Consider the following 25,937-nt stretch of genomic DNA (forward strand, 5'->3'; position numbering starts at 1 on the left):
TCTCTTTTCCAATAAGCCGAAAGGATCTTTAAGGTCCATCCAAACAGGTACAGAAAGGAAATCGGTTTAACATCTCATCTGAGGATGCAGTGCTCCCCCAGCACATCACTGGAGCATCAACCAAGACTGTGAAAGAAAGCCAGCCTTGTAACTCAGAAGTGAGAATGCTCCTGAGTGAGCCAGGCTCTAGTTATATTTGGAGAGTTGTCATAACATCAGAATGGTATGTGTTGGAGGCTGGGGACTCCTCCCTTCAAATAAAAGCCAATTTCTTTCCCTTAATGTTTTCCCCACACCTTTTGCTCACAAATAATACTCATACTCACACATACTCAGGTTCAATGCTCTTTTCACACACCTATACACACACACACACAAAAAAACTCTTTTCTGATCTGTTTGCACAGCTCAGGTTTCATTTCCAGCAAAGCTCGATGTTCTCGCACTAAGATTGGCCTCAGTGTAGTACGTGGGTTCTCTGTGCAGTGAAAACCTGACTCAGCTGAGAGGCAGAGAGAGGCCACTTTGTGGCTTGTGGTGGGATCTCAGTGACTCTGTGGGGACAGATCTGTATTTGGTCAATTCTATGAACAAACCACCACCAGAGATAAGCTCTCCCCCCCCACCCCCTCCCACACCCTCCTCCCCCCACCCCCTCCCCTCCCCTCTCTCTGTTGGCAATGATCGTGAGCGCTTCAGTGTAAGGTCTGTGGGTGACGAGTGTTACCCAAACTGGAAGATGTTTTCATACGTTGTTCCGGAGCCCTGAACTCATGACTCCCGGAGGCGTTGGGGCCACTCTTTAAAACCGTTCCTCGCAGCAGGTCCGGGAGTTGCACTGTGGAGCCGCATCGCATCGCATCGCATCCGCATCCCATCGCTGGTGAGACCATGTCTGGGTTCGGCTACAGACACGAGTTGGAGAAGTATGAGGAGATCGACGAGGATGAAATCCTCGCGTCGCTGACTTCCCGTGAGCTGGAGGAGCTGCAGAAGGAATTGGACGACATGGATCCGGACGACTGTGTGCCCATCGGTCTCAGGCAGAAGGATCAGACCGTCAAAACCCCCCAAGGCACCTTCAGCAGGGAGGCGCTGCTGGCTTACTGGGAGCAGGAGACCCACAAGCTGTTAGAGAAGGAGAGGTACTCTGCTGGACCAGAGCAGGTAAAACCACACCAACCAACCAGTGTGAACAGAATGCACTAACACCCACTTTGGAGGAAATAATAATCTTTGCATCTGATGCGGTGCCTTTCCCCGGCTGCGAGGACATCTTGTAGGGTTTTTCACTGCGAAGTGTAATGGTTGTGTGCTTCTCAGGGGCACGTGCACGCAGCCTTGTCCCACAAACAGCCACGCGACTGAGTTTCCGATTTTTTCTGGGCGCTTAACCGTAGAATTATGGAATTATACAGCACGGAAGGAGGCCATTCGGCCCATCGTGCCTGTGTTGGCTCTTTGAAAAAAAGCTATCCAAATCAATTTCACTCCCCGCGCTCTCCCCATAGCCCTGCAAACGTGTCCTCCCCAAATAATTAAACTCACATCTTATACTTACACAAGACGTAGAACACACGTCTTTGCTGTGTCAGAGGATCAGTCTGAGATGTGGTGAAGTTGTTGACTGGTAGCACGGTGGAAGAGATATGTTTTATAAAACAACAAAACTTGCATTTATATCGCATCCTTCACGCAGGATAGAGTCTCAGAGTTGGAAGGGTTTTGAAGGCAAGATAGAGCGAAGATGTGAGGCAAGGGACTTTTGGAATGAGTTCCAGAGCACATTATGGCTGACAGTTACTGAGAGAAAATTATCCAATTTAGCGTCACAAATTGATACATCCATGGGCATTAGTGGATAAATGCACACGTCTGTATTTGTAGATTACACCGAACACAAGGTTAAACATTGGAAAAGATGGCTCAACTTGTGACAATTGTGCGATCATCTAATTTGTGTTCGCAACTAACATTCTACCAATATAGTATAATAATAATCCTCATATGTGACATAACGCCTTAAAAATATATCTTATTACATTGTTAAGATGGCTCAAAAATTTACAAGAATTACTGGGAAGGGGAATGATTGTATTTGTACTAAACATGGCAATTGGTTTGCGCAACGAAATACAATTGGTATAAGCCTTATCACATCAGTGGGACATTTCAAGCAATTTCACAGGATTTACTGTAAAGTGCAGTGACTTTCGTTCGAAGGTGAATGCGGCAGTCGATTTGAGCACAACAACAGTTGTTTTTGTGACATTTAATAAAAATAAGAATGTAAATAATGTAACTTGGTAGCGAGGCTCATTTGATAGTGCTCACTCCTCTGGGTCAAAAGGTTCAAGCCCCATGTTGGGACTTTCAGCTCATGTGTCAGAGAGGCTGTCTTTCTGGTGAGACAATAAACCAAAGCGCTCATTCAGATGAATGTTAAAGACCCTGTTCGAAAAGAGAAAGGACTTTCTCTCTCCCGGTGTCCTGGCCCTCAATGTCCCAGATAAATGAGTCATTTTATCTAATAATAATAATAATCCTTGCATTTGATATAGCTCCCTATCACATCTTCATGACATCCCAAAGCCCTTCGCAGACTAAAGTAAATTGACTGCATATTTTGTGGGCAAAATGACTGTTTGTGGTCCATCTTTGTATGCATATTGTCTGCCGCTTTTACAGTCACTACACATGTCCGCAATCCCCCTTAGGAAACGTGTTGAGAAGCTTACAGGTTCAAATGCAAAAAATATTTTTGTAAATTAATTGTATCAGACTTTAGTGTATATTCCATGGGCGTTTTGAGACATCCTCCCAACGTGAAAGGCGCTATATCAAATGTGAGGATTATTTATAATCAACAACAAACTGCACCCTTTACGGAGGGTAACTCTAGGAGCTCTGCAAAGTGGTGGGGTTGGACCTGGAGTGAGAGGAAGGTTGACCATAGACAGCTGAACAGGTTGACATTAAGGCAGGATTTAAATGCAGATGGAGGGGACGAGGTAGAGGAGTACATGGTGGGAGCTCCAGAGCTGAAGAGTGTCTTGGCTGAAGGCTATAGGGAGAGTGTTTTCTCTTTGAGATTAGGATGGATTGCCTGTGTCGACTAGCACTGATGGTATCCATTCTCCATTTCAGGCCCAGGAAGATGAGGTGAGCAAAGAAGACAGTGAGGAGTATGAGAGCGAGAGTGAGATTGAGGGTGGAAAGTCAGAGAAGGAAGAACAAACCTCGGACGAGTCTGAAGAGGGTGGGAGCGATGAGGAAGAGGAGGAGGAGGGTGAATTTCGGAACACAGCAAAAACCTCAGACAGCCAACTCAGCGGCACCAAAGTTGCCAATAAATGTAACGGGCACGTGGATGATGGCCACAGCAATGATAAAGGACCGGCGTGGCACAGCAAGGGTCCGCCTGAGAGCCAGCTGATTCCCAAAGTGGCGGCCGGCGGAAACCCCAGGGTGGACATCGACGAGATGCTCGAGAGCGTGAGGAGCAATGACGTGGCGAGGATGGAGATCAACCTGAACAACATGGAGAACGTGAGCGGGGAGACTCTGGTGCAGTTTGCCCGAGCCATGGAGACGAACACAGCGGTCAGGAGTGTGACCCTGGCCAACACCCATGCTGACGACCAGGCTGCCATCGCCCTGGCCGACATGCTGAGGGTCAACAGGACCATCACCAATCTCAACGTGGACTCCAACTTCATCACCGGCAAAGGTATCCTGGCCATGGTCCGAGCCCTGCAGAACAACGAGGTGCTGACTGAGCTGCGCTTCCACAACCAGAGGCACATTTGCGGGGCTCAGGTGGAGATGGAAATGGCCAAGGTTCTCAAGGAGAACAGTACTCTGCTCAAGCTGGGATATCACTTTGAGCTGCCTGGTCCACGAATGTCCATGACCGCAGTCCTGACCAGGAACCTGGACAAGCAGAGGCAGAAACGCCTGCAGGATCAGAGAAACCAGCAGCTCGTGGAGAAACAGAACGGCTCTGAGGGAGCGATTGATCCCAGGGTCACTGCTTTACACAAGGACTCGTCCAGGTTTTCTCCATGTGCATCTCCCAAGAACTCACCCCACGCTTCCCCAAAAGTGGTCAAAAGATTGGGTGTTCCTCCACCGCCTCCCCCTCCCCCCCCTCCTCCACCTCCTCCCCCTCGTCCAACTCAACTCACGCTCACTCAGCCCCCTCCCCCACCCCCGCTGCCCAAGCACAAGTCCCCAACCAGAAACATCGCCGAGGCGATCAGGAGACAGGAGGACACTCAGACGAGGTGGTGCAACCGGCAAAGTCCCAACAGGAAGAAGGTCAAGGGCAGAGGCCACAGCAAAAAGCAGAGAGAGGAGAAGCAGAGAGAGGAGAATCACGTCCTGAGGGAACTCAAGAGCTCGCTCAAACCTATCACCGACCATAGGCCAGAGGAGGACTCCAGGCCAGCTACTCCACAAAGGACACGCCACGATGACCTCATGTTTTCCATACGCTCCAGCAGCATCAAACAGTTGAAACGGGTGAGTTATAACCGCAATAATTGTCTTTTCATTTGATACCACTCCTTGTCAAAGCTGTGCTCAAATCGGCTGCTACGTTTGCCCGCAGAATGCAGTCACAAACTTTACGGTACATCCTGTGAAGTGCCTTGGGAAGTCCTCCCGACCTGAAAGGTCCTGTACCAACTGTAAGGATTATTATTATTATTATTATTATATTGTCAAGATGTGTCAAAGCCCTTAATGGGATTTTACTGTCAAGTGTAGTGACTATGTATTTTGTGGGTGACCGCAGCAGTCAATTTTCACACAGGAATGTCTCACAAACAGTCGGGAAGCAAATGAGAGATTTTATCTGAGGCACTGTCGACCAGGACACTGGGAGAGAGAAACTCCCTTCTCTTTTCCAATAGTGCCATGGAATCTTTAACGTCCACCTGAACAGCACATAAGATCTCAAATTAAAAATCTCACCTGAAGTATCTCACCTCCAACAATGCAGCACCCCCCCCCCCCCCCACCCGACTGCACTAATAGTTATTAAACTAATAGAGTTCCAAGTCCAGTCAACAACAACAACAACAACAAGATTCCATTTATAGAGCGCCTTTCACGTCAGGAGGACGTCCCAAGGCGCTGCACAGTTGGGTCATGACCCGAGCAGGGGGGAAATGGTCAGGGTGAGGGAGGGAAGGGAGGGAGAGAGGAGGGGAAATGGTGAGGGGAGGGAAGGGAGGGAGCGAGGAGGAGGAAGAGAGTCGAGAGGGGAGCTGAAGGCACGGTCAAAGAGAAAGGTTTTGAGACCGGCCTTGAAGGAGGAAAGGGAGGAAGCAAGGCGAAGGCACTGGGGGATGGAGTTCCAGAGCCTCGGGGCTGAGAGGCTGAAGGCCCGACCACCGATAGTAGGGCGGTTGGGGCGGGGGACGTGGAGCAGACCGGAGCCAGAGGAACGGAGGGTACGGGCAGGTAGGTAGGGGGATAGTAGGTTGGAGAGGTAGGAGGGAGCAAGGCCGTGAATGGCCTTGTAGGTGAGGATGAGGATCTTGAAATCAATCGTGGGGATTGAACCTATAATCTTCTGACTCAGAGGCAAGAGTGCAAGTGACTGAGTCACACAAGTTGCATTGAGCTAGAATGTGGCTGAGATGGCAGTGACGTAGTAGGAATGAATGCTGCTGAATTTGTGGAGCCCAAAGAGGGGTTGGGATGAAGAGTTGCCTTCGGCCCATTAAACTTCATCCCTGCAGAAAATCCAACATCAGATTGAGAGGGAGAGAAGCTGGGGTAGAGGGACGGGTTCCAGTGTAGAGGGGCAGTAAGTGAAGGCTTGGCAGCAGCAGATGGTGGGACGGAGAGGGCATGGGCAATGTCCAGTAAACTTGAGTTCGCTGAGCAGAGGAGATCTGATTGTAAGATGGGAGGACCGCCAGGCTGACACAGCGCTCATGTTAGCCTGGCTCATCGGAGTCAGGCGGTTGTTGATTTGAGCCCCAGGTTGAGACGTTGAGCTCACATTCCAGGCTGATGCCTTAACACGTTGTTGAGTTGTCTCAAAGCGCTTTACAGAACGCACCAGCCAATTGCGCACAGCAGTGCCCCACAAATAGTTATGGATTGAGTGACCACATGATTATTATTATTATTTTACTTTGCAGGTCTCGCTGCCTGAATACCTGCGGTGAGGACACAGACTGTCTGTCTGCCCAGTGAGCAGAGGGAATGCCATTCTGTACAGAACGGAGTATTGAGTGTAGGGACAGCGCCTAATACTGACTGACTCCGGCTTTCTCCTGCCCTGAACCTCAGAGGAACATTGACGGCTATTCCAGACACCCAAGACCTGAAGTGCTGAGAGTTCTTTACGTGTGAAGTTATATTGAATTACACAGACTGTACAGCACAGAAACAGAGTGTTTGTCCCATCTAGTCCGTGCCACTGTTTATACTTCACTCAACCCGCCACCCTTCTATCCTTCTCTACCGTACACCTCTATTCACTTCTCCTGTATCCCTCTATTTGCTCTCATCAACCCCTCTATTCCTCTCTTCCTCACTTTTTCTCTTAAATCCATTGATGCTTTTTGCTTCAATCACAGCTTCTGGCAGGGAGCTCCACACTCACACTCTCTGTGTGAAGAAGTTCCTCCTAAACTCCCTATTAGATCTGTTACTGACTGGCTTATATTTACACCCTCCAGTTATGGACTCACCAACAACTGGAAATAGCCTATAACAACTACCTTATCCCTGTCCGATCTTTCCTGATAGCTGAGTCCACTCATTCCTGGGAACTTTCTTGTAAACCTACAGTCTTCTCTCAGCTGTAAATGAGTGTCAAGTGTATCTGTTTGTAATGAGAATAAGTTAGTAATTATGGTCTCTGATGCCTTGTTGCATCCAGCCCCACTGCATTCAAAGACAGTTCTCCTTTCCCATTCCTCTGTTTATTGGTCGTTGATATTGAGCCAGAGGAGGGTGGGGAATTCCTCTACTTCAACTAGGATATAGTCTGGCTCAGTCGCAGCACTCTCGCCTCCGAGTCAGAAGGCTGTGGGTTCAAGCCCCTCGTCGGGGACTTTGAGCTCACTGCCTCGCCTGACCCAATGCTGGGGGGAGCATTGTCGGGTTGCCATCCCTCAGATGAGATGTTAAACTGAGGCCCCACCTGTGCCAGTTAAAGATCCCGCCGCACTATTTGAAAAAGAAGATTCTCTCTCCTGGTGTCCTGACTGACAATCCGCCAGATAAAATTGGTCACATGTTTCATGGCTGTTTTGGGACGTTGCTGTATGCAAAATGGCTGCCACATTCACTGAAAAAATACAGTTTCTGCACTGTACAGTAACTATTGTGAAGCACTTTGATACGTCCTCCTGACCGGAAACACACTATCGAATATAAGGATTGTTATTATTATATTGCAATAACTTCCTGCTGGTCTCTGCTTTGTTTTCCTTCAGTATTAGTCGATGGATCTTAACTAAAGGAATCAATATCATGGATTGAACTATTTATATGTAAATATGAGTTTTCTATTGCAGTAAAAAGATTTGTGTCCGTTGTGATGAAGTGTCAGAATAGTTTGTGTGTGTTTTGCTAACAAAGTGAATAAAAGTTTTGAACTGTCAACTTTTGACATTTTGGTTGTTGGTCGATTTTTTTCCCCGCTGTCAATTCCCTTCTCTCCGTCCCTTGGATGAGACGTTCAACCGAGGTTCTGTCTGTGACTGTTCCATCGGACTTTAAAGACCCCACAATGCTGTTGGAAAAGAGAAGGGAGTTTCTCTCTCTGGGTGTCTTGGTTGATACAATTGATGAATCACTTCATGGCTGTTTGTGGTTGTGGACAAATTGGCTGCTGTGATCTCCCACAAAGTACACTGTCACTCCACTTTACAGTGAATCCTGTGAAGTGTTTGAGTGGTCCTCACAATGTGGAAGGCGCCATATCAAATACAAGGATAATTATTGTTCTTATTTATTATGACATGTCGGACCCATGCTGGAGTTGTTCAGCACTCCAATATTTCACATGAGTGTGTCTGGTCAGTGTGTTACTCGAGTCTCTCTTCTCACCCTATATCCACGTCTTCACATTTTCCAGCAGTTGGGGTGGGAGCAGAGGGGAGCAGGAGTGGGATACAAAGCTGACTGGACAATGTCTTGCCCAGTGATACAAGCCAGGAACAACCCTGGGATCCATTAACTCAGCACGGTCAACTGGGACCTTCTTTGCATTTGATACAGTGCCTTATCACGTCATCAAACTGTTTTAGAGTGCTCTACAAGATTTTACTGTCATGTGCAATGACTGTGTTTTGGGGCGAATGCCGCAGCCAATTTGTGCACAGCAACGTCTCACAAACAGCTGTAAAGTGAGTGACCAAATTTTATCTGGGGATTGGCGCAGCACTGCATTAAAGCTTCAGCCGAGAGTTTCAAAGCCCCCTAATGTGGAGCTTCAACCCACAACTTTCTGACTCAGAGATGGGATTGTGAGTAACTGAGCCAGGGTGAGGCGTTGTACGAATGATTATCCTTGTATTTCATACAGCGCCTGAACACAATAGAGATGGCCTCAGTCTTAACGTCTCATGCAAAGGACAGCACTTCTGACAATGCAGCACTCCCCTAACGCTGCACTGGAGTGTCAGCCTGGGCTGTGTGAGATCAGATCCTCATAGAGGTGAACTTACGGGTTTCTGTTGTGAACACTATGTGTGTTTCCAGCAATGGCAGCTGCTAACCACCCCCCCTCCCCCCAGTCACCCCCCACCGTCCAGGGGAGTACAACTCATTCAGAACAAAGGCTCAAGGTCACCGTGATGTCGAGTGGAGGGAGTTCACTGCAATGGAATTTTTTTTCTAAGCGTTAGTTTACTTCTGGTGGCAGAGTAAGTGAGAACAGTACTGATCGTGGCATTTTGATACAGAGCCTCATCATGACATTGAGACATCGCAATGCGCTTCACAGGATTTTACTGTAAAGTGTAGTGACCGTGTAATTTGTAGACAAATGTGGCTGTCAATTTGTACCCAGCAATGCCCACTAACAGCCATGAAGTGAGTGACTGATTTTATCTTGGGAGACTGTCAGCCAGGACACTGGGAGGGAGAAACTCGTCTCTCTCTTTAGGATCACAGGACTTTTAACGTCCTCCTGAACAAGGGCACAGAAGGGGCCTCAGTTTAATGTCTGATCTGAACGTCAGGGTGTCTGACATTGTAACACTCCGAGGCAATGCTGCGCTGGAGTGTCAGCCTGGATTGTGAGCTCGAACTTTCTAACCAAGAGAGCTCCTGACTGACCCACACTGAGCGGCCAGTGTGAAGAAAAACAGTGACAGGACCAGCCAGCTTGAGCCAGTTTGTTGGTTTTATCTAATCCAGAAGAAATGCCGAGTGAATGATGCCATTTCACTAACTCAGAGCTCGCTATCCGCTGGGGCACAGATAAAGAGGTTATTTCTGGTCTGTGATAACATGCCACTACAGCAACACAACACAGTAAGCAGCCCTCACCTCACTCCCTCCAACATCACATCAACTCATCAACCTACACTCACACCCCAACACGGCACTGCCATTAACACAAAGCCATATATTTAATAAAGCATCTTTGCACGTCATGAGGACATTCCAACAATAATTTGCAATAATAATAAATATAATAATAATCCTTGTATTTGATTTAGCAGCTTATCACATCACTGAGATGTCTCAAAGCATTTCACAGGATATACTGTAAAGTGCAGTGACCGTGTATTTTGTGGGAAAACACAGCAGTCAATTTGCGCACAGTAGTGTCCCACAAACAGCCATGGAGTGATTGATCAATTTTATTGTCAGCCAGAACACTGGGAGAAACTCCCTTCTCTTTTCCAATGGTGCCATGGGATCTTTAACATCTACGTGAACAGGCACAGGCAGGACCTCGGTTTAACATCTCCGCCACATTGCCCGCCTACGTCACAGCAGCCGAAACCCTCATCCATGCCTTTGTCACTTCCTAGTTGGACTTTTCAAATGCCCTCCTCAGGCTGCCTCGGGGTCAGACTCCGCCACTGTCAAGCGCTCCGGGATGCTACCCGCGTGGAGGGCGCTATATAAATGCAAGTAGTTGTTGTTGTTAACATATTATCCAAAGAACGATGTGGAGCTTGACCCCACAACTTGTGACTCGGAGAGGAGCGTGCGACCAACTGAAACAGGTTGACATACTTTCTGTATGTTTATAATAGCCTCCCTCTGTGTACTAACTGCATGCTCACTGGGAGCACTATTCTTAGACCTGTTAGGAGGATCTTAGCTCCAGATTACATACACTGACAGCTGAGAACCCAAATATTATGACTGAAACCAAGGCCCCCTCTCCAATAAAGCAAAGCCTCTTGTAATAGAGACTGCTCCACTGAATGATTAGAGTAATTTCACCGAGCCTTTCAGATTTCCCCTTAATGGTTCAGCTGATCTACCCTCTATTGACTTTGAGCTCACAATCCCAGCTGACACAGTTCAGTCCAGTGCAGTGTCAGGGGGAACGCTGCATTGTCAGAGGTGCAGTACTTCGAATGAGACATTAAATCCGTGTCGGTGACTGTTCAGGTGGACATTAAAGGCATGGCACACTTGGAAAATAGAAGGGAGTTTCTCTCTCCCGGTGTCCTGGCCAAAAATCCCCCAGATAAAATTGGTCACTAACTTCACTTTTTTTTGGTCAGCCAGGTGTCTGACACATGCAGAAACCCATCATCTTGCTTAAGAGTATTCAAATCAAACAGAGTTCTAAGCATCCCACCTATAAATTGAAATCCCAGAGATATTTTTGGAATTCAATGTGCAGTCTCCGTGGAAGGAAGCTTCCTGCTTGTCTAAACCCAGAAGGAATCAGGAGCAGGTTGATGAGAGCCAAGGCTTGTGGACCCCAGAGTGTGCGTTGGGGTACTGCTGGAGTCTAACTAGCTAAAACCACATATTTGGCACTGATATTGCTATCTGGCAAGCTTTCCCGCTGCTTATCCATAGATACAATCCACTCCACTGAGCCAGTCTTGTTTAACTCTCAACTGTCCTTTCTACCCCATATCAGTGCCATGAGCCACTCTGCCTTCCCCCACCTCTGCAAATTCACCGTCTCCATCACTGTCTCACACCGCAGCCCGCCAAAACCATGCATTTAGTACATCTAGGCTCGACTACGGCAACTCCCTGCTTGTCAGCCTTCCCAATTCTTCCCTTCACAAGCTGCAGATCATCCAGAATTCTGCAGTTCATTATCCTCTCCCTCACCAAACTCTGTGACCCTATCAACCCCACCCTCACCCGGCTCCACTGGCTCCCCATCCTACAGAGGATAGAGTTCAAAATTCTTGTCCTCTCCTTCAAAGCCCTCCACAGTCTTGCTCCTTCATGCCTCTGTGACCTGTTAACCCAATATCAACCTGTCCATTCCCACCGCTCAGCAGGCTCCCACCTGCTCCACGTCCTCCGCCCGTTCGGCCCCACCATCGACCTTCAGCCACTTTGCCCCACTCTTTGGAACAACATTCCACAGTCCCTTTGCTTTGCATGGCTCAAGACCCTCATCTTCAACTATTGCCTTCGGTCAACCTCCTACTCCTACCCTTTCTGCACTCAACCTCTCCTGATCCCATCCCCCTGCTCGGATCCAAATCCCTAACTGTCCAGCACCTTGGGACGTCCTCCCGTCGTGAAAGTCGCTACACAAATGTAATTTGTTGTTGTTGTTTAGCTCAGACTGCCCTTATATTTCCAATTAGGGCTTGACTTGCAGGGTTCACTTCATGATTATTTGTTGGATGTTGCTGTGTACAAATTGGCTGTTGCGTTTGCGTATAATATACAGTCAATGCACTTTAGAATAAGTCCTGTGAAGCGCTTTGAGACATCCTTCCAATGTGAAATGCAAGAATTGTTATCACTTCTGCTGTGTATTGCAGTGAACGGCTGAGAGTACGTGTGTGAGATCTATTCCAAGCTGTGTTGATAAGTGACACGGAATGTTCTTTTGTTGAAGCCGAGTTGTTCAAGGTATATTCTCCCCATGAGTCAGAGGACATGTGTGACACAATGACATGGCCTTTTACAACGAAAGCTCTTCGTGGCCCTTCTTAACATTGAGTGGGTTTGGAAGTGATAGGAGATCTGAGGAGACATTTGCTTTGTAATAATAATAATCTATCGGAAAAGAGAAGGGAGTTTATAATCCTTGCACTTGAGTTTCCCTCTCCTGGAGTCCTAGTCGACAATCCCCCAGATAAAATCACTCAGTCACTTTAGGGCTGTTTGTGTGACATTGCTGTGTGGAAATTGGCTGCTGGGTTTACCTGCAATATACACAGCCATAACATTTTCCAATGTATCCTGAGCTTTGAGATGTGTCTCCCAATGTGAAAGAGGCTTTATCAAATGCAATAATTACAAAGTCCCTGATGTGGGGCTTGAACCCACAACCTTCTGACCCAGAGGCGAGAGTGCTCCTGAGTGAGTCAGACTGACAACACGTCTCCACACTTAGCTCTCGAGGAATGGAACAAATGGAGATTTATTAATGATGAGAAAATAAGGTCAGGGGCAACTTTTCCCAATATGCCAGACAATTGGTTTTTGACTCGTGACTCACAGGAAGGAGTTCAGGGACAGGGGGAATGAACAGAATTCGGCATCAAGTCAAGGCTGAGGGAATGATCTGAGCTAATTGAATTAACATTAATTTGCTGTAATCCAGACCTACATTAGGGATGAATTTGCTCTGTTCTTTGGCTTTCATTCATTTTGCTGCTCCTTGCACTCAGCAACCACTGTCCAACCTCACCCCACCCGTGTAAAGGGCTTTGAGACAAGCTCCCGAGGTGAAATGCTTTGTGTAAATATAAACCGCTGTCACAATCACTTCTTTGGGCACTGTTTGTCCTTCAGATGAGGCGTTAAACCGAGGTTCCATCTGTGACTGTTCAAATGGACATTGAAGTTCCCACCGTGCTATTTGAAAGAAGGGAATATCTCTCTCCCGGTGTCCGGGTCGACAATCTACCAAATAAAATCAGTCACTGACTCTATGGCTGTTTGTGGGACAAATTGGCTGCCACATTTGCCCACAAAGACAGTCACTGCATTTTGAGATATTTTGACCTGATGAGGTGTGTAAAACTGCAAAAGTAAGATTACATGCATTCGTTTAGCATAAAGTTGTCCATGGATGGGACTGAACTTGCAAAGGGGGGGAAGGTGAAAGGGATCTAGGTGCGTTAGTTGACTCGTCGCTCACTATGTTGCGTAGTGTGGCAACAGTAACAAAGCAAAGAGAATGCTGGGCAATATTGGCTAAATCAGTTAAGTTCAGATCCCCAGACCCCACACTCAGGCTATACGTCGCAGGCCAGACACCTTGAAAACTGTGTACACCTCTGGTCACTGTGACATAAGGAGGCTGCCCAGGCTTCAGAGGCAGTGCAGAGGAGAGCAATGAGGATGATCCCCAGTTTAAGAGGAACAAGCTGTGAACAATGATTATACAAGCTAGGGCTCTGCAGCCTTCAGAGAAGACGACTCAGAGAGGATCTTTTGAGGTGTATACAATTTTAAAAGGGATTGGCAAAGTAAATCCAGATCAATGCTACCAGACTGGTAGGTTATTGCTATTGGGCTTGACTGGATAGGTAAGGCCTTTTTTTTTGCTAGAGAAGCAGGAATCCAATAGAATTGGTTAAAATGATAAAAGGGTCAACATAAATAGGCTGTTTCCACTAGTTGGGGAGTCTGTAATCAGGTGACACAAATATAAGATAGTGACTAGGAGATCAAAGAGAGAAGTTAGAAGGAACTACTTCACATAGAGGCTAGTGAGATTGTGCAACTCTCTGCCTGAAGCGGTGGTTTGTATTAGATAGTATAGATGCATTGAAGAGTGAGTCCCAATGTTTGCATCCGAGCTAAGGGTGAGTAGTTAATAGGTGAGGGGGCATGGGGGAGGGGAAGATGGCCGAAAACACAGTCAATGAGAAAAGTCTTGAGGCGGGAGAAAACACACAGTCACTCCACTCCACAGTAAATCCTGTGATGCAACTTGAATATTTACGTCACTGAATCGAGGATTATTGTTAAATTACTCACCAACCACAAGGCAGCTAACATTTCAATACTTTATTATTTTAGAATTAAATAATTTGTCTTTTTCTCTGACCGTGAGGAGCGCACAATGATTGAATATGCAAATGACGGCGGATCAGTAGTTAAGAAGTCAGGCCCCTTCCATACAGATCGTAATCCTTATATAAAATGTAGTGTCTGAGTAGAGGGGGGAAGGGGAGCAGCACTGAGCTCTGTAACCGGCTTTGACCCACACATTTCCGAATCATCAATCGGCACAAGTGTTTCAGACCAGAGGGGTTTTCTATTGGAAAAAAAGAAAAAATAAACTTTAGGCATTTCAGCCTGGCTCAGTCTCTCACATTCTTGCCTCTGAGCCAGGAGGTAATGGGTCCAAGCCTCACGTCAACAATTTGAGCTCACAGTCTTGGCTGATGTTCTAGTGCAGTGCTGAGTCAAGGGTACTGTTGGGAGTTTCGGATGAGACATTAAACCAAGGTCCCGTTTATGCCTCTTCAGGCTAAACATCCATTTGAATTCCTATTTTTTTTGTACAGATTGATTGCTGGTAAGATCATCAGGTGGAGTGCGTGGGGACGGTGTGGGAACTGCAGGGACATCAATGGGAGATGAGATCAAAAGCCCTGCAGTGTTCAGACTTAGAGCAATCCTGAGTGCTCTCACCTGCTTCACACAACGGCCGGACACTGTTCCCAAGCCAGTTTCTCACATTATAATCCTTGTATTTGATACAGACCCTTATCATGTCACTGAGATGTCTCAAAGCGCTTCACAGGATTCGTCAGCAAACTGCAGTGACTGTATTTTGAGGGCGAACACAGCAGTCAATGCGTGCACAGTAACATCTCACAAACAGCCATGAGTGCCCTTAGTTTCAGCCGAAGAACAACATCACTGACATTGTAGCTCTCCTGCAGCACGCACGAGAGCATCCGCCTAGACTGTGAACTCCAGGTCCCTGAAGTGGGGTTTGAACTCACAACCACCTGACTCAGAGGTGAGAGTGCTTCCAACTGAGCCAGGATGACAGACATTGCACAATCAAGAAAGAGATTGAAATAATGTAACTAAAAATCTTTATTTTGGTCAGTCAGGTCTGCAACACACACAGAAACCTATCACCGTGCTTAAGAGTATACAATCCAGACTGAGACTTCCATGTATGTCTGATACCTACACATGGAAATGTCCCCGTGCCTGGAGTGGAATGTGCACTCTGTCCCTGAGGCAATCACCCTTCTTATCTAATTCCAGAGAGTATAAGGTGTAGGTTGGTGAAAAACAAGCCTTGGGGGCCCTAGAGTGTGCATTGAGGGGAAAGGCTGGTGTCTAACCAGCTAAAAAAGTTGAGAGCACTGTATAGCAAGCTTTCCCGCTGCTTGTCCAGCGAGAACCACCCTAACCGTTAGGGTTTAGGCTTGCGGGATTAACTGGAGCTGAATGGGAAGATCCCTGCCCCCAGTGATGAAACAAACCTTAAGTAATGAATAAGGCAGAGACAGAGAGCGTGTAGTTTACCTAAGATGTTCTGAATCTCGGGCCATTCGTTCTGTTTCTCAAGGGCAGACCTCAGTGTCTCACAGAGGGATATGCAGTCCACGTAGTCGATCAGCACTCTAACCACTCGCCCGATCAAATGGCTCATCCAGGGTACGGTGATGAACTCGCAGAACTGTAGGCGCAAAGTGACAACCATCATGTCTAATCATCTCAACACAAGCCAGGGAATTACCGGAGTCAGCACGGCATCGTAAAAGGCAAGGGGAGGGAGTTTCATTGAACAGCATGAAACAGCATACAGGGAGAGACAGGAGCCGGGAGAGATGGAGAGGATAAAGAGGAGTCACAGTTACTGAGATGATGAGGGATGGTGGCTCAGTCACAGGCCGGAGAGAGAGGAGCCAATACAGACAAGGCAGATCAGAGGGGAGTCACTTACTGGGACAATAATAATAATCCTTACATTTGATGTAGTGCCTTATCACATTTTCGAGACGTGTCAAAGTGCTTCACAGGATATACTGTAAAGTGGAATGACTGTATTTTGTGGAAAAAATGTGGCAGCCAATTGTGCAGAGCAATGCCCCGCAAACAGCCTTGGAGTGAGTAACTAATTTTATTTGGCAGCTTTTTGGATAAAACACTGGGAGAAACTCCCTTCTCTTTTAGAATAGTGCCATGGAAACTGAACAGACGGGATTTCGGTTTAACTTCCGAAGGACAGAACCTCTGAAAATGAAACCCCCCCCCACCCCCCAGCACTACATTGGAGTGTCAACTTAGACGATGCAATTCCAAGTCCCGACGTGGGGCCTGAACTTGCAACCTTCTGACTCAGAGGTGAGAGTGCTACTGACTGAGGCAGGTTAACACACCACGGTGACAGATTGTGGCTCAGACACAGGCCAAGGAAGAGAAGAGTCACACTTACCGAGACGATACGAGATTGTGGCTCTATGGTGGGCCAGGGGAGGGAGGAGCCGCTGTGGATGCAGTTGAAGCACATGTGGGCCTTGTAGCCGTTGTTCAGCAGAAGGCGGAGCATGATGTGGTCGTTGACGGCATACTGAATGGCGCTGGGGAACTGGGTGTCGGTCACCAGCAGGCAGTGGCAGTTGGGGTTGGCACCGTGCTGCAGCAGGAGCCGCACCAGCTCGTGGCTGGACGCTCGCACGGCCACCAACAGGCAGGGCAGTGGGTCAGCGTCTGGCCGGGCGCCCGCTTCCAGCAGCAGCCGGGCACAGGTCACGTCGCTATTGGACACAGAGAAAAAGAGCGCCGACCGGCGCTTGTCGGAATAGCTCTCGGACACGTCCTCGTCTAAAGCCACGTTCACATCAAACCCGCTGTCGATCAGCAGCTCCAGGCACTGAGCACTGCCGCCCTCCGCGGCCGAGTGTAGCGGACTTCTTCCGCTCCTCCGCACCGCACTCTGTAATGTCACCCCGACGAGATGCTTCAGAGCCCTACAGCCAACAACAACAAAAACTGCATTTATTTATTTGGTTGTTTTGGTCGACCAGGTGTTTGACACACGCGGAAACCCATCTCCATGCTTAAGAATATCCAAATCAAGCTGAGATTTCCACAATAATAATAATAATCCTTGCATTTGGTACAGCACCTTATCACATCTTCGAGACTTTTCAAAGCGCTCCACAGAATACACTGTAAAGTGACTTGACTATATATTTTGTGGGCAAATCGCGGCAGTCAATTGCGTACAGCAGTGTTCCACAAACTGTCATTGATTAAGTGACCAATTTATTATTATTTTTTGAAGGAATTATTACCCCCGGAACAGCGATCCACCAATCAACTACTGACTGCTAGGAAAACAGAGGCATGTGTAGTAAGGAAACTTGTCCAACATTTCGCCCTGCTAGGAATCAAACCCAGGTCTCTCGCTTGCGAGGCGGGTGCTCTAAGCACTGAACTACAGGGCTCCACATCCATCCCACCTGCACATGGAAAACCCAGTAATAGATTGTTGGAATGGAATATGCACTCTCTCCCTGGACAGACGCATCCTGCGCCTTAATTCCAGAAAGTATTAAGCACAAGATGGCAAGAGCCAAGGCTTGAGGAGCCCAGACTGTGCATTGGAGAAACTGCTGGAGACTAACTGGCTAAAACCGCACAGTTTGCCATTGATATTGCTGAGCAGCAAGCTTTCCTGCTGCTTGTCCGGCTAGGACCACCCAACTTGTTAGGGGTTTGGTTTGTAGGATTAACAGGAGTTGAGTGGGATAACTACCTGCACCAGTGACTGGAAGCTCCACATGGGAGTAAATGACCAATTTTATTTGGAGGATGTGTTGGCCAATACACTGGTAGAAACTCCCTTCCCTTTTAAAATAGTGCCATGGGATCTTTAACGTCCACCTGAACAGGCAGACTGGACCTTAATTTTACGTCTCATCCGAGGGACAGTACATCTGACGTACCCCAACACTGCACTGGAGCAACAGCTTAGACTATTGAGTTCAAGTTCTGACATTGACTCGAACCCACAACCTTCTGACTCAGAGGCGAGAGGGCTAGCACTGAGCCAGGCTACCACATGATAAAACTGGAGAAATTATTTCCACTGGTCAGTGAGTCAGTGACAAGAGAGCATCAATATAAAATAGTTAGTAAATGAGCAAACAAGGAGGTTAGGAGAATTTTTTTCACACACAGAGTGGTTAGGTTATGGGAACATTCTTTGAGACAGAATCCATCTTGGCCTTCAAAAGAGAACTGGATAATACCTTAATACCAGGTACAGTGATACGGGAGAAACGGGCAGGTAAATGGGACTGAAAGCATTGCTCTTAAAGGAACCGGCATAGACATGATGGGCTGAATTGTCTTATGTGTTATAAATTTCTGGGTTTTATGTGTCAGTCTGGCTTAGTTGGTAGTGCTCACCTCTAAATCAAAAGTTTGTGGGTTGAAGCCCCACGTTAGGGTCTTGAAGCTTGTATTTTCTAAGGTGACACCCCAGTGAGGTGATGGGGGAGCAGCTGTATTGTCCTTTGGATAAGACATTAAACCAAGTGGAAGTTAAAGATCCCATGGTGCTACTCAAAAAGAAAAGAGAGATTTTTCTCTTCCGGTGTCCTGGCCGATAATCCCCCAGATAAAACTGGTCGTTCACTTCATGGCTGTTTGTGGGATGTTGCTGTGTGCAAATCTGTTTGCCCACAAAATACATACTAACTACAATTTACAGTAAATCCTGTGAAGGGTTTGAGACGTCCTACCGATGTGAAAGCCACTATATCGAATATTATTATTGTTATTATAATACCTCCCCAGAATGCTTAACAGGCAGATATCAGCTGCTCCAAAGCAAGATGTATCTTATCTTACCAGGACATTGTGTTCCAGTGATGGGCTGCGTTACTCACAGGTAATGTCCCTGTTGTGCCGCTCGGTGGATGGGAAGCAGGCCTGAATTGTCAGGAATATTAGGGTTAGCTCCATACTCCAGCAGCACTGTGATGCAGTCTGGATTGCCACCTTCTGCTGCCTCAAACAGCACAGTGGCGCCGTCATCAGTTTTTGCATGGACATTACCTCCTGAGGACAAAACCAAGCTGAGATAAACGTAGCATATTAATAGCATATTAACCCTTGCTTTAATACATCACATCATTGAGACATCTCAGTGATTCACAAAATCGCAGTAGCCAATTTACGCGCAGCAAAGTCCCGCAAACAGCCAGGAAGTGAATGATTTTATCTGGGAATTGTCAGCCAAAACACCGGGAGAATGCTACCACATTCGCCTATGAACTACACAGTTACAGTTATAGAAGTTATAAACAGCCTATGAAGCACTTCGAGATGTTTTGGTGACATGATAAAGTGCTTTGTCAGATATCATTATCATAATACTGAGATGAGCGGCCAATTAATTGGAATTTGGGTAAACCGTGTGTGATCTCCCTCTGTATCTCAGACAGAAGTGTGTGTGTGAGTGTTCTCTCTGTATCTCACACAGTACTGTGTGGGTTTTCTCTGGATCTGACACAGGAATGTGTGAGTTCTCTGTGTCTGTATCTGTATCTGACACAGGGCTGTGTGTATGATCTCTGTACCTCAGACAGGAATGTGGTGTGTGTGATCCCTCCCCACCTTTATGAATAAGATGCTCCATCACACTACAGTGTCCGAATCCTGCAGCTGTGGCAACTGGAGTCACCCCGTACCCGTCCTTCTGATTGACGTTGCTCTGGTGCCTCAAGAGCAGGGCAGCGATTTCTTTGCGGCCATGTTTGGCTGCCTCATGCATTGCGGTCCAGCGCCGCACACAGGGCCTGTTCGGGTGGGCCCCGTGCTCCAGCAAAACAGACACCAGCTCCACGGCGTTCCTCCTCACCGCTTGCAGAGGGAAATGAGGAAAGAGAAAAGCTTTTTGTTAACCAATTAACAAGACCAATCTGAGACTATCCTTAGAGCTGAACTAGCTCCAAGTGACATGTTTGGCAATTGAATGTTAGAATCGAGCTGTGATGGTTTCCAGTCTGGTTCCTGGGCCAGGCGGGTCCACAGTATTCCAAGGCACTGCTGATGACAGCAGACAGTCTGGCTCATTGGCGGGACTTGGAAGGGCAGACCAGTCACTGGAGGCAGGGAATCATCTTACTCAGCGCCTGCTTCCCCTGCAAACCAAAGCCCTCATGGGTAGGGTAACTCTTAGCTGGACAAGCAGAGGGAAAGTTTGATGTGCTCTCGATGGCAAGCTATTCGATTGTAGCTGGTTAGACTCCAGCAGTTACTCCAATGCACACTCTGAAATACTTGTATTTATGTAGCCCCCGAGGGTAACGTCTTGGAGCACCGTGTAAAGACAGAATCTGGTGCTGAGCAAGGGAGGAGGCGGAAGAGAGATGCAAAGAGATAGGTTTTAATATAGATCAAGAAGGGGCAAGGCAGCAGGGTATCTCTCCGATCATGTTTTCAGACACCTTTCCCTTTCTCTGCCTTAACTCCCCCCACTCCCCCACACACCCACAGCTCAGGCTCCCAGTCAGTTGCTTCGAGCTCACAGTCTGGACTGTTGGGGAAACCGACCGAGGTGTCATCCTTCGGATGAGATGTTAAACCAAGGCCTGGTTTGTGCCTGTTCAGGTGGAAGTTCAAGATCCCGTGGCACAATGGAGAACAGAAGGGAATTTCTCTCTCCTGGTGTCTTGGCTAACAATCCCCCAGTTCGTTCACTTCATGGCAGTTTGCGGGACTTTGCTGTGTGCAAATTGGCTGCTGCATTTGCCTACAAAATACTGCACTGCACTTCATAGTAAATCCAGTGAAGCGCTTTGAGATATTCTGTCGGTATGAAAGCACTGTATCAAATGTAAGAATTATTAACTCGTCTGTGCCGGATATCAACAATGCCCTGAAAAGATAAGACTGTAACCACTGTAAAGAGGCTTCTTACCAATCAGTAGTGGTGTCTCTCCCCTGTTGTTGGTTGTGTTGGGACAGATAGACTTCTCAAGGAGAGCTCTCACATTCCCCAGCACACCCGCTGTGACAGCCAGAGTCAGTGCTGTGTCCCCCTCTTGTGTCCTCTGTTCCCACGTACTCTTATAGGAAGCTGAAATCAATAACACAAGCAATAAGCAAAGGATCACAAAGTGCCTTTGATCAAAGTGTAAATGGAGTAAATGGAGCCGTGTTGTCCATTTATACAAGGAGTCCTGTAGCTCAGTAGTCAGGAGTCCTGTAGCTCAGTGGTTTGAGCACTCGCCTCGCAAGCGAGTGACCTGGGTTCGATTCCCGACAGGGCGAAACCTTGAGCAAGCTTCCTTACTCCATATGCCTGATAATAATCCCTCAAGAAAAAAAAACAATAATAAAATTGGTCACTTCAATCCACAACTGTTTGTGGGACACTGCTGTGTGCAAGTGGCTGCCACGTTTTACCCACAAATAGTCAATTCACCTTACAATATATTCTCTGAAGCACTTTGAGACGTCTAGAAAATGTGAAAAGCACTATATCAAATGCAAGGATTATTATTATTTTTATTATAATTATTATTGTGTAAATGGAGTTCCAGAGTTCCGCCCTCTGGAACTCCATCCCAGTCCCTCCACCTTGTCCCCTCCCTTGCCTCCTTCAAGACACATCTCAAGAACCTCTTCTTCGACCATGCTTTCTATCACCCTCCTTCCTCCCTGCCCACCCTCCCCAATCCAGACCCTCATCTCAGGTCCGAAACACTAACTGCCCAGCGTCCTTCCAATGCGAAAGGCGGCGCTTTACAAACATAATTTTCAGTGTCAAATGCAATGGGTGTGTGTGTGTGTGTGTGTGTAGAGCCAAGTGTAAACCTTGGTCAGTTGGCAGTATTCTCACTTCTGAGTGATGAGTCAGCAACGTCCCACAAACAGCCATGGAGTGAGTGAACAATTTTATTGTTGCCCAGGACACCCGGAGAGAGAAATTCCTGACTCTTTGCCCATCATTCCATGGGATCTTTAACTTCCACCTGAACAAGCAGACAGGCCTTCAGTTCAATGTCTCATCAAAAAGACGGTACCTCCAACAATGCAGCACTCCCCCCATTTCTGCACTGGATGTCAGCCTAGACTGTGAGCTCAAATTCCCGACATGGGGCTTGAAACCACGACCTTGTGACTCCGAGATGAGCGTGAGTGACTGAGCAAGGCTGGCACACTGATGAGGGAACCAAGACACAATGGAGAAAATTCTCTCCCTTTCCTTAAAATATCATTGGGATAATTTAAAGTCTCCCTGACTCTCAAGACGTGGTTTAATGAATAATTCCAAACAGGGATGATAATCTGGTATCAATGAATGATGACTAACATTTGAATCTCCTTTAGCGGGCTAATCATCTCAAAACATCTCAAAGTGCTAAGAAAATGAGTCGCTCTGAAGTGTTATCAATGGTGATCATTCGTGATTTGGAAGGAAATAAAAAATCAGGCCGGGAGGGAGGGAGAATTTAAAACGACTTACAGGCATCAAAGGAAGGAAAAACAATGGGGAAAATGTTGTCAATCGGTCGGTCAGTCAGTCAATGTTAGTTGGTGTCAGTTGGTGACAGTTGGGTCATTAGAGACACTTGGTGACCGTCGGTGACAGTACTCTGGGACGCTACCCTGCATGAGAGGCACTATATAAATGCAAGTTGTTGTTGTCTGTGTTAGTTGGTGACAGTTTGACAACGAGCCGGGAAGAGAGGGAAATCTTCAGGTGCAATCTGAAGACAGGCAAAGAAAAGGCAAGCTGGAGAGATTAGGGCAGGGATTTCCGGCAGTTCAGGTGTAGAAGCTGAAAGCACGGCAGCCAATGGAGAGGAGACGATGAGGGATGGGCAGGAGGCCGGAGCCAGCTGAGCAAAGGGAGGGGGTGTGGAGTTAGGTGTGAGCAGGTCGGAGAGGTAGAGAGGTGCCAGGGTATGAAGCCATTTGTAGGTGAGTTTAAGGAACTTGAAAGCGATTTGTCCTGTAACAGGGAGCCAGTAGAGCCTGGCAAGCACTGGGGTGACAGGGGAGCACAGCCTGATAGGAGTGAAGAGATGCGCAGTGGAGTTCAGAATCAATCAGTAACTCATCTGATGCAACTCACAGTCCAGGACAATTTCCATGATTTGCTGATGTGGCTGAATGGCAGCTTCATGTAGCGGGCACCATCCCCTTTCATCCGCCTCGTTGAAAGCAAACGTCCAATGGTTGATTTGCTGCAATTGGAAGATTTCTCCTAAAGAAAAAGCAGATGTTAATCCCGCTGAACCCTGCGGGGAGGCTGAACTGGCTCCAAGGTGACAAGAATGGCAGTGCAATATCACAAGTCTATGATGGTCGCTGGTCTGGTTCCTGAGCCATGTTGGTCAGTGGAACACCAGGGCACTGCTGATGATAGACCAGCCAGTCTGGTTCATTACCAGGACCTAGAAGGGCAGACCGGTCACTGGGGACAGGGACTCTTTCCACTCAGCTCCCGTTAACCCTGCAAGCCAAAGTTCTAATGGATAGGGTGGTACTGGTTGGACAAGCAGCGAGAAAGTTTGCCAGGCAGTGCTCTCAATGGCAAGCTAGACTCCAACAGTTACCCCAACCGGCACCTAATAGTCTCTGAATTAGGTAATAATAATCCTTACATTTGATATAGTGTCTTTCACATCGGACATGTCAAAGCGCTTTACGGGATATTCTGCAAAGTGTCGTGACTGTGTATTTTGTGAGCAAACACAGCAGCCAATTTGCGCACAGCAACATCCCTGCAAACAGTCCTAGAGTGATCAATTCTTCTTTCTGGCGGATTGTTGGCCAAGACACCAGGAGAGAGAAATTCACTTGTCTTTTCCAATAGCTCTACAGGATCTTTAACATCCAGTGAACAGGCCACAGACAGGGAGCTCGGTTATTGTCTCATCTAAAGGATCCCTGGTTGACAAAAAAAACCATAAAAAACCATAAGCCTTGAACTCAGCTGGACCGACCCCTACCTTGTCTTATCGCTTCGACTATTTTCCTGTTTTCTTGACTGGGTGGCAAAAACCTAGGACATAAATTACAAGGATACTATTATCACAATAATCCTTTCATTTGGTATAGCCAAATAGCAAAGTGTAGTGACTGTGTATCTTGTTGGAAATGCAACTAGCCAATTTGTGCACCGCAATGTCCTACAAACAGCGAATGACCAATTTTGTTTTGGGGATTGGTTGGCCGGAACTTCAGGAGAGAAACTCCCTTCTCTTTTCCAGTAGAGTCATGTTCAACTGGTCCATTTAATATATGACCATCAAAGTTCTGACGTGGGGCTTGAACTCACAATCTTCTGAATCACAGGTGAGAGTGCAACTGAGTGAGCCAGTCTGACAACAGCTGGTTGAGAGAGGTAGATGAGATGGCAGAGTGCAAACGATAAACCAAGTGAAATCCTGACAAACCATCTGTGAGTGGAACATATCCAATTACCTTTCACTGCCTCTGGCTTCAGATGGCTCTTGAATACTCAGTTGGATTGCGTATTGAGTCAGGTGGTCCTCCACTGAGTCACTGATTCCATCCATTGCCTTTCAGCCTCTAAGATTGCATCTTAAACAGAAGAAGGAAAAGTCAAAATAAAATTGATAACCCACAGTCTAATTCCTGGATTAGATGCCTGGCGGAGTCTGATCCTGAGCTTCAGCAGGTTCCAAACTCAAGCCCTTGCTTTCCCTCAGCGTATGCTATCGTGTAGAATAACCTCAAGTACTTCTTTGATGAAAAAGAGCAGCGTATTGCTGCTTTTCTTCAGGGATACAACAACAAATTATATTTGTATACTGCATAAAGTGAAGAAAAGCAGCAAGTACCCTGCAGATTTCTGGGCAACTGGCCTGCAGAGGCAATGGGATGGGGAACAAGGCTGATATTAATGAAAACAAATCTTTCCACTTGATACAATGGCTTTCACTTTGGGAGAGAATCTTAAAGAGCTTCATGGGTTACAATGTAAATGACTGCGTATTTTGTTTGCCAATCGTGAACTGTGAAACTCTCTTCTCTTTTCAAACAGGGCTACGGGATCTTTAACGTCCAACTGAACAGACTGAGATGGGCCTTCAGTTTAAAGTCTCATTTGCGACTGGAGTGTCAGTCCGGGCTGTGAGCTCAGAGCCCACCTGTGCCCCCTGTGCCAAGAGGCCTGTGGCCCCTGTGCCAAGAGGCCTGTGCCCCCTGTGTTAAGAGGCCTGTGCCCCCTGTGTTAAGAGGCCTGTGCCCCCTGTGCCAAGAGGCCTGTGCCCTCTCTGTCAGAAGCCTGTTCCCCCCCATCCCACCCTCTCTGTGTCAGAGGTCCGTACCCCCTCTCTCTGTTTCAGAGGCCTGTACCCCCTCTCTCTGTGTGTCAGGGGCCTGTACCCCCTCTCTCTGTGTGTCAGAGGCCTGTACCCCCTCTCTCTGTGTCAGAGACCTGTACCCCCTCTCTCTCTGTGCCAGAGACCTGTACCCCCTCTCTCTGTGTGACAGAGGCCTGTACCCTCTCTCTCTCTGTGTCAGAGACCTGTACCCCCTCTCTCTCTGTGCCAGAGACCTGTACCCCCTCTCTCTCTGTGCCAGAGACCTGTACCCCCTCTCTCTCTGTGTGTCAGAGGCCTGTACCCCCTCTCTGTCTGTGTGTCAGAGGCCCGTACCCCCTCTCTCTGTGTCAGAGGCCTGTACCCCCTCTCTCTGTGTCTCTGTGTGAGCCGCCGCCCGGCACCGTATTGGAGAGGCGGCTCCAGAGCGGAGACCTTGACTCGAGGCTCGGCTCGCGCTGTCTGGCCTAAAAGTTGCTCCGTGATCGATCG

The 25,937-nt window shown here is 47.5% G+C and overlaps 2 protein-coding genes across 10 annotated transcripts; one reads left to right on the forward strand and one right to left on the reverse strand.

Annotated features, from left to right (window-relative positions):
* Positions 1 to 798: 798 nt before the first annotated feature.
* LOC103181891 (leiomodin-2) lies at positions 799 to 6,615 on the forward strand. Its single transcript, XM_042335990.1, has 3 exons — positions 799 to 1,167; positions 3,148 to 4,524; positions 6,159 to 6,615. The coding sequence occupies exons 1-3, from the start codon at positions 892 to 894 to the stop codon at positions 6,183 to 6,185; spliced, it is 1,680 nt and encodes a 559-aa protein (XP_042191924.1). The 5' UTR covers positions 799 to 891; the 3' UTR covers positions 6,186 to 6,615.
* Positions 6,616 to 14,151: 7,536 nt separating this feature from the next.
* Positions 14,152 to 25,929, reverse strand: asb15 (ankyrin repeat and SOCS box containing 15). 9 transcript variants are annotated; one of them, XM_007898559.2, is made up of 10 exons: positions 25,881 to 25,929; positions 24,583 to 24,702; positions 24,108 to 24,160; positions 23,228 to 23,359; positions 21,065 to 21,223; positions 19,759 to 20,004; positions 19,029 to 19,200; positions 16,565 to 17,099; positions 15,652 to 15,805; positions 14,152 to 14,416 (listed from the first exon to the last, which is right to left on the reverse strand). In XM_007898559.2, the coding sequence occupies exons 2-10, from the start codon at positions 24,675 to 24,677 to the stop codon at positions 14,256 to 14,258; spliced, it is 1,707 nt and encodes a 568-aa protein (XP_007896750.1). In that variant the 5' UTR covers positions 24,678 to 24,702; positions 25,881 to 25,929; the 3' UTR covers positions 14,152 to 14,255.
* Positions 25,930 to 25,937: the final 8 nt, after the last annotated feature.

Source organism: Callorhinchus milii, unplaced genomic scaffold, assembly GCF_018977255.1.
Source record: "Callorhinchus milii isolate IMCB2004 unplaced genomic scaffold, IMCB_Cmil_1.0 Scaffold5, whole genome shotgun sequence".
Classification (NCBI taxonomy): Eukaryota; Metazoa; Chordata; class Chondrichthyes; order Chimaeriformes; family Callorhinchidae; genus Callorhinchus; species Callorhinchus milii.